Source organism: Arachis ipaensis, chromosome B09, assembly GCF_000816755.2.
Source record: "Arachis ipaensis cultivar K30076 chromosome B09, Araip1.1, whole genome shotgun sequence".
Lineage (NCBI taxonomy): Eukaryota > Viridiplantae > Streptophyta > Magnoliopsida > Fabales > Fabaceae > Arachis > Arachis ipaensis.
This window is the reverse complement of record NC_029793.2, coordinates 145164481-145173707: the sequence shown is the minus strand read 5'-3', so window position 1 is coordinate 145173707 and position 9227 is coordinate 145164481. Positions and strand designations below refer to the sequence as shown.

General features: G+C 42.0%; 1 protein-coding gene across 2 annotated transcripts; it reads left to right on the top strand.

The window, feature by feature from the left end:
• LOC107616498 (putative receptor-like protein kinase At4g00960) lies at nucleotides 772–4209 on the top strand. 2 transcript variants are annotated; one of them, XM_021111186.1, is made up of 7 exons: nucleotides 772–1706; nucleotides 2234–2380; nucleotides 2469–2590; nucleotides 2676–2886; nucleotides 3119–3356; nucleotides 3441–3594; nucleotides 3665–3861. In XM_021111186.1, exons 1-7 carry the CDS (start codon nucleotides 869–871, stop codon nucleotides 3719–3721), a joined length of 1767 nt encoding a protein of 588 aa, XP_020966845.1. In that variant the 5' UTR covers nucleotides 772–868; the 3' UTR covers nucleotides 3722–3861. The 2 variants fall into 2 exon arrangements, with proteins under 2 accessions (XP_020966845.1, XP_016173932.2); XM_016318446.2 differs by having other exon boundaries at nucleotides 774–1706; nucleotides 3672–4209.

The window sequence follows — 9227 nt, the reverse complement described above, 5'->3', positions numbered from 1 at the left end:
GAAGTTGAAGAGTTAGAAAAATTAAATAGAATCTCTAGAAAAAAGTGATGAAGCTTGGTATCAGAGCCAAGTTAACGATTAAGGGTAACACTTTTTCTTTAAGCAACACTTTTAGTGACACGCTTTTCAGCCACAAAAAGACAAAAATCTGTACACCCACATCTGTACACTATAAGGCCCCGTACTTTAATTAAGTGTTAAAACTTTCATTCATGTCCAGCACGTGGAAAGACTTTCATCCCAACCATAGCTGTAATTAATATCAGCAGTGAAACATGACTTTGAGTATACTCACCATGGAACTGTTCACATAACAGATGATTGTGTGAAAGGGAACTTTGAATAAGTATATATATGTTGGACCGCATGACATCTGTACGCATGATGCATGAGTGTTGGGTTGAGTGGAGTGTAAACACGTGTTGAAAGGAGGTTAAGTTGAACCGAATTTTAACATATTAACTGAGGATAACTGAGGATATAATAAATAACGTTATTATCACATCAATGAGACTTCTATTTTAGTGTTTTGTCTGTTATACTTTCCTATTTTAATTAGGACCGTGGTTGTGTAGCAAAAACTGCTAGAAGTGCATAGCGATCTTTAGAAAATATAGTATTTTATCTCCATTATTTTTCATGTGAAAGTAGCGCTGAATATAAGTGCATGGACAACATGATAATCCGCGTATTGTTTAGTACAGGATTAACGGGTGTGAATTCATTAATTAAGTACACAACTACAAGTGCATTGGTCTCAAACCATCATTACCATACACTAACAAAACCATAATCAGCACTAAGCATTTTGGTCACTATTCAATTCTAAATCAATATAAAGAATGATGATTCATCTTCCAACCTATTCATGATGAGTCCCTTCTACTTGTTCCTTCTGCTTCCATCTTTCTTCTTCTTCTTCCTCCCCATTCACTGCTTTAACATCATCCAAGGAGCCACCGATAAAAATACTAAAGCTTATTATAACTGCACAATCAATGGCACTTTTGCATCCAATAGCACATACCGTTCCAACACCATAACACTCCTTAACTGGCTCTCCTCCAATGCCACCACTTCCAGAACCTACAACACTACAGTAATTGGTAAAACAACTTCAGACACAGTCTATGGACTCTACATTTGTACAAGAGACAGCACACCAGGAATGTGCCAAGACTGTGTGGCACAAGCATCAAAACTTATCTCATCTCTTTGTAGCAAAGCAAAAGAAGCCATGGTTTGGTACCGTGTATGCTTTATGCGTTACTCTAATCGTAATTTCTTCTCCAATGTGGAGGAAAGTCCAAGTATCACCTTTGTGAGTGACATTGACTATGTGGGTCAAGTTGGGCGCTACAACACTATTCTCTGGAATATGCTGAATGATATGAGAACTATGGCCGCTGCTGATTCAAATAAAACGGCTGCAATGACTCAGAAAATCACAGATCATCAAAACATATATGGTTCCGCTTGGTGTCTCCCTTATCTTTCCACCGAGAACTGTAGCTGGTGTCTCAGTGATGCCATTGCATATATTCCAGCAGGTTGCTGCAGGGGAAAATCTGGAGGAACTGTGATGTATCCCAGTTGTGGTATTAGATATGAATTATATCCATTCCTTAAGGAACACTATATAGTTCCTCCGCCGCTGCGGCCGCCACCACCACCGCAAAGAGATTCTCGTCCTTTGGCTCCACCAGGTTTGTTAAGCGGTGAAAATTCAGATGCGGTTAACTTCACGTGAAGTTGATAGCTGAGAGTTAACGATTTAACGGCTCTCAGCTATCAATTTCACGTGAAGTTAACTGGACATGAGTTTTTATCTTTGTAAATATGCCTTTATTATTTTTCTTTTCATTTTTTTGATGCTATCCTTACTCAACAAGTGGTTTTTATAGTCTATAAAAACCACTTGTAATGTCATATGTAAAATATTTTAGGTGAAAACTCAGGTGAAGTCGACTGCACCTGAGTTTCTACCAATATTTTACATAAAATTTATACTAATTGGTGAATTGACTGAATTGTGAATTCACGTAATCCTAATAGTCTTTGATATTTCTTGGAAAATTAAGGAGGGAGGGAAAAGAATCTAAGATATTGACATCTGCTTACCTCAAAATTATATATGCTTTATTATCTTTCTCTTTATGATTCAAGAACATAATAGTTTATAATTAGAGTTAAGTCATATTTCTTGGAGGGAAGTTAACTAAAAATCGTGCAGGTAAACGAAAGCAGAAGAACTTACCATTAAGTAAAGTCGCTGTTCCAATTGCCATTGTCGTTGCACTTGTGCTTTTAACTTTGGGTGGTTGCTGCTTTCTACGTAGAAAAGGAAGAAAGAATCAAGATGATATTCTCAAAGAAAACTGTAATGTGGAGAAATATAGATAGATTTCCTTTCTTATTTTCGCAACCTTAGAAAATCATTTAACAGAATTCAAACACTTTTGGTGTAGTTGGGAATGATATAAGCACTTTGGAGTCCTTGCGATTTGAACTAGCCAGGATTGAAGCTGCAACAAATAGATTTGCCACAGAGAACAGGGTAGGCAAAGGTGGATTTGGAGAAGTCTATAAGGTAGACATATCAATTATCAAGTTGTTGATATAATAACATAACAGAACAGAATATACAACTGGTATTTATTTACAAATAATTTCAGGGTATTCTTTTAAATGGACAAGAAATTGCTGTGAAGAGGCTTACTAGAAGCTCTGGACAAGGTGCAATAGAGTTTAAAAATGAGATTCTTGTTATAGCTAAGCTTCAACACAGAAATCTAGTGAGGTTACTGGGATTTTGCTTGGAAGGTGAAGAAAAGATACTCATCTATGAGTATGTGCCAAACAAAAGCCTTGACTACTTTCTTTGCGGTATGTTGCTTCTAAGGTGGAAACTCAGCTAAAATCTGACTTCACGTGAAGTTGATACATGAGAGCAATGAAAATTTAGTCAAATTAGTTAAATTATATAACAGCTCTCAGGTATAAACTTCACGTAAAGTTGACTTCACCTGAGTTTTTACCTGCTTCTAAACATTACTAATAAAAAATGAGTAATGTGTATTTGATTGTACAATGTAGTATTCAAAAGTCTTATTTATAGATCCTCAAAAGCGAAGACAATTATCTTGGATTCAACGTAAACAGATCATCATGGGAATTGCTAGAGGAATTCTATACTTGCATGAAGATTCTCGCCTCAAAATAATACACCGTGATCTAAAACCTAGTAATGTTTTGTTAGATAGTAATATGAATCCAAAAATATCAGATTTTGGCATGGCTAGAATTGTTACTGTGGATCAAAACGAAGAAAACACACATAGAATAGTCGGAACATAGTAAGTTTCTTCTTGGATCTTGTTTTCTCTATCAATTTTTGTCATTGCAATTGCTTGTTTAACTGTTCCATGTTTTATATATAGTGGTTATATGTCTCCAGAATACGCAATGTTTGGACAATTCTCCGTAAAATCGGATGTGTTTAGTTTTGGAGTCATGGTACTCGAGATTATTAACGGGAAGCGAAAAGGAACCTCCTCTTCTGAATCAGAGTGTATTGATGACATCCGGAGACATGTGAGTACAATGTTTCTAAATTTCTTTTTCTTGGAGTAGAAAACACTGACTCTAACCAATTCAAATGGAGGTTGCAGGCTTGGGAAAAATGGACAGAGAAAACGCCAATGGAACTATTAGATCCTAACATGGAAGGCCCTTATTCAAAGGAAGAAGTCATAAAATGCATTCACATTGGTTTGTTATGTGTTCAAGAAGAACCAAATGAGAGACCTACGATGGCAACAATTGTTTTTTACCTAAATAGCTCTTCACTCAACTTGCCATCCCCTCGTGAACCAGCATATTATTTCAAGAACAATAGAACAGAGGAAAGCATGACAACCAGCAAGGAGTTGGTTAATGACAGCGATTCCATCAATGAAATCACCATAAGTAAATTCTTTCCTCGTTAATATATGGGTGGGGAATTACTTATCATAATAATCAAGGAACATATATAGAGTTTAACCTGTCCTTGATTACATGTGAGTGTAATGACATGAGGATTTTGCAGTTTGTACAATGTTTAGTTAGGCAATTTCTAATGCTGGCAAGTTTGAAGGATATAACAATTCCATCTTTGAGACATTTCATCGAACACCAACTAGTAGAACTGGAAAATTTTCGAGTTTATTTTTAATTTCTTTAATTCTAGTACAATAGTAGAGATCTTTAATACGTTTGTTTTCTGAAATTAGAACCGGAGAGTGGATGACTAGAACTATTGAATATATTAAGATGAAGAACATGATAACTGTTCATACCCTGACCCAATAGTAAAGGCCCAGGTCCAGACAAAAGACCCAATCCTAAAGGATGAGCCTCGCATTTCACCTATGAAGTCGGTTACAACCACGACTTACTCTAAAGAAGTCGGTGACGAGAGTTAGCTGGCAGATAACACTCGTTTGAATGGGAAATTGCCCCTAAAATCTCTCTAACCACTTCCACACGCCATATCTTAACCTCCCTAAGATAAAGGGACGGTTAGCACCCTAGAAAAGTGGCACTACTCCAACGGTGGTTATTGGTTCACCACTATAAATACACTGACACCCCTCAGGTATCTCTAAGTTCCAATACTCTCTAAACCTGCTCACACCATTGCTAATTTAGGCATCGGAGTGTCTTTGCAGGTACCACCCCCCATTCCTTCACACTCACAAGTCGGACAGAGGGCACCGAGTTGCTGATCCACCCGTGAGCCATCTCCTTCATACGTTTGGGCCGACCAACGTCCTCCGGCCCATTAATCTCCGGTTACCCACCGTAACATTGGCGCCCACCGTGGGGCCCGAGAGATCAACCAGTGATGGCGGATAGATCCCCTGAAGAGGGTCATGTGGAGACAGATTCTGAACAAGAGAATCTGAACACTGGAAACAACGAGGCAGACCAGACCCTTCACCAGGAATCCAATGATCAACACAGGGAAGGCACCTCCGGAATCAAAAACCCGAAGGTAAATTCTTCGGAGGGGCGCGAATTAGAGAAAGAAGGACCATCCCACGCAATTGAGCTCATGGGATTAGTCCACAGTCGCCTCGAGCAGCTAGAACAGGAACGGGAGCGACAAAAGGAAACCGAAAAGAACCTAAAAGAGGAGATGGAGCGACGAAAAGAGTTAGAAAGAAAACTCTTAAAGTTAGAATCCTCCCTCAAAGGTCAGAACTCCCACGACGGTAGAGAAGATTCGCCCTTAGGGGGGAAGATCCGTTTAGTGAGGACATAATGAGGGCAAAAGTTCCGAGAAACTTTAGAAGCCCCGATATGGACCTCTACGATGGAACCACTGATCCAAAGCATCATCTGAGCAACTTTAAAAGTCGGATGTATCTGGCCGATGCTTCTGATGCTACGCGATGCAAAGCTTTTCCGACAACCTTGTCAAAAGCGGCGATGAAGTGGTTCGACAGCCTCCCCCCGAGGTCGGTTACCAGTTTTGAAGACCTCTCAAGGAAATTTTTGATGAGGTTCTCTATCCAGAAAGACAAAGTAAAACATGCACCAAGCCTCCTGGGAGTAAAACAGGAGGCCGGAGAATCCTTAAGAGCCTATATGGAAAAGTTCAACAAAGCATGTTTAGAGATTCAAGACTTGCCCACAGAAGCAGTCATAATGGGGCTAGTCAATGGGATTAGAGAAGGTCCCTTCTCACAGTCCATATCCAAAAGACACCCCACCTCCTTAAGTGATGTACAGCAGAGAGCTGAAAAGTACATCAACATGGAGGAAAATGCTAAGCTGAGAGACCTGAGTTGGCGACCTGGGCACCCTCCCTCAACAAAAGAAAGGGAGAGGGAACCCAAGAAGAAGGAAGAACTCGGTCTCGATAGACCAAGAAAATATCACTCCTATACTCCTCTAAAAGCTTCTATAGTGGATGTATACAGAGAGATTTGCAATACTGAAAGGCTGCCACCTCCCAGACCCATTAAAAATAAAAAAGGGGGGAGTCGCAGCGACTACTGTGAGTACCATAAAATATATGGTCACTCGACAAATGACTGTTACGACCTTAAAAATGTAATAGAAAAGCTGGCTAGGGAAGGTCGGCTTGACAGATATCTCATAGAAAGGTCGGACAGTCATGGGAAGAGAAAGCGAGATGATATGGATAGAAGAGACCCACCACCACAGATCCCGGAGAGACATATACATATGGGACTCACCAAATCCTCTCGTAAAAGACACCTCAAGAGAGTCTACCAGGTCGGAGGAGAGTCATCCGACCTCCCCACCATTTCATTCACAAAGGAAGATGGGCAAGGAATAATCCCTGGACACGATGATCCAATGGTAATAATTATGATCCTAGCAAATGCTCATCTCCACAGAACCCTAGTAGACCAGGGAAGCTCAGCGGACATCCTTTTTAAGCCCGCTTTCGACAAACTAGGGTTGGATGAGAAAGAATTAAGAGCCTACCCCGACACCCTATATGGACTAGGCGACACGCCAATAAAGCCACTAGGATTTTTGCCCCTCCATACCACTTTTGGAAAAGGGGAAAAATCAAAAACTCTGAGCATAGACTTCATAGTCATCGATGTAGGGTCAGCATATAATGCTTTAATTGGCAGAGCTACCCTTAATCGACTCGGAGTGGTGGTGTCCACTCCTCACCTTTGTATGAAATTCCCGACTTCAGCGGGGATAGCAACGGTAAGGGGTGATCAGAAATTGGCAAGAAAATGCTACAATGAAAGCCTAAACCTGAGAGGAAAAAACCGAGAAGTCCACACAGTAGAGCTCGGAGGCGCAAGGGCTAGAGAAGAGCTGCGTCCACAACCGGGAGGAAAAACCGAGGAAATACAGGTCGGCAAATAGGAGGGAAAAAATACTCACATAGGGGCCAACCTAGGGGAAACCCTAAAACAAGGGTTGACTAAGCTCCTAAGAGATAACTCCGATCTCTTCGCCTGGAAGGCCTCCGACATGCCTGGGATAGACCCCGATCTCATGTCCCATAAGCTCTCGGTTTACCCGGGGTCACGACATGTACAACAAAGAAGACGTAAGCTCGGCCCAGAGCGAGCCCTAGTAGTAGAGGAGCAAGTACAAGCACTCCTAGAAGCCGGTTTCATTAGAGAAGTCAAGTACCCAACATGGCTAGCCAATGTAGTGCTAGTCAAAAAATAAAATGGTAAATGGAGAATGTGTGCCGACTACACCGACCTAAACAAGGCATGTCCCAAAGACCCTTATCCACTGCCAAGTATTGACACCCTAGTGGACTCCAGCTCGGGATATCAGTACTTGTCGTTCATGGACGCCTACTCGGGATATAACCAAATCCCGATGTATGAGCCAGACCAGGAAAAAACATCATTCATCACGCCCAGAGCTAATTTTTGCTACGTGGTCATGCCATTTGGGCTGAAAAATGCAGGGGCCACATATCAGAGGCTGATGAATAAGGTGTTTGCCTCTCACCTAGGGAGCTTGATGGAAGTATACATCGACGACATGCTGGTAAAGACCAAGAAAGAAGTCGACCTCTTGCCTGACCTTTCACAAGTCTTTGACACCATAAGGTTGCACGGGATGAGACTAAATCCTGCAAAGTGCGCCTTCGCGGTGGAGGCAGGAAAATTTCTAGGATTCATGCTAACACAAAGAGGGATCGAAGCCAATCCCGACAAGTGTAGAGCTATCCTAGAGATGAAAAGCCCGACTTGTTTGAGAGAGGTCCAACAGCTGAATGGCCGGCTAGCAGCTCTCTCCAGATTTTTGGCAGGATCAGCACTAAGATCCCTTCCACTGTTCTCCCTACTGAGAAAGGGACATCAGTTTAAATGGACTCCTGAATGTGAGGAGGCGTTCCAGGAGTTCAAAAAGTTTTTGAGCCAACCTCCTATTTTGACCCGACCTACAGCTGGAGAAGACCTCGTCCTATACTTATCTGTAGCAGACAAGGCCATCTCATCGGCCCTGATAAGAGAAGACGAGGCCGGTCAACACCCAATATACTTCATCAGTAAAGTTCTACAAGGCTCTGAGCTAAGGTACCACAAACTAGAGAAGTTTGCCTACTCCTTAGTAGTAGCCTCACGAAGGCTACGGCCTTACTTCCAAGCTCACACAATAAGAGTCCGCACGAACCAACCCATGAAGCAAATCCTCCAAAAGACGGATGTTGCAGGAAGAATGGTTCAATGGGCAATAGAGCTCTCCGAGTTCGACTTGAAGTACGAAACTCAGACGGCGATTAAAGCCCAGTGCCTCGCCGACTTCATTGCAGAATATGCAGGAGATCAAGAGGATAAACCAACTACATGGGAACTCTATGTAGATGGATCCTCCAACAAAACAGGAAGCGGTGTAGGCATAATATTGGTAGATGAAAGGGGAACCCAGATAGAGGTTTCTCTCAAATTCGAATTCCCAGCTTCAAATAATCAGGCAGAGTATGAAGCCTTGATTGCAGGATTGAAGCTGGCAGAAGAAGTCGGTGCTACGAAGGTGATGATATACAGCGACTCTCAAGTGGTGACCTCCCAAATAAGTGGAGAATATCAGGCAAAAGACCCAAACATGAAGAGGTACTTGGAAAAAACTCTGGAACGCCTTGGGCGCTTTGCAGAAACCAAGGTCAAACACATAACTCGGGATCTAAATAGCAGAGCAGACGCCCTATCCAAGTTAGCAAGTACCAAGCCAGGAGGGAGTAACAGAAGCCTGATCCAAGAAACTCTCCAGGAACCTTCAGTGGTAAAAACAGAAGACAAACAAGAAATCTTCGAAGTGGTCGGATTAAACCTCGGATGGATGAACCCCTTAGTCGAATTCCTGAAATTCGACATCCTCCCCAAGGAGGAGAAAGAGGCAAAGAAAATCCGAAGGGAAGCCCAACACTATACCTTGGTGAAAAATATTCTCTATAGAAGGGGGATATCAACACCATTGTTAAAGTGCGTACCGACCTCAAGAACCACTGAGGTATTAGAGGAAGTGCATAGTGGGATCTGTGGAAACCATCTCGGAGCCAGGTCATTAGCCAGGAAAGTGATCCGAGCTGGATTCTACTGGCCAACCTTGCAGAAAGATGCCACAGAATTTGTGAAAAAGTGCCAACCATGTCAGATGCATGCAAATTTCCACGTGGCTCCCCCAGAGGAGCTCATTAGTATCACTTCTCCATGGCCCTT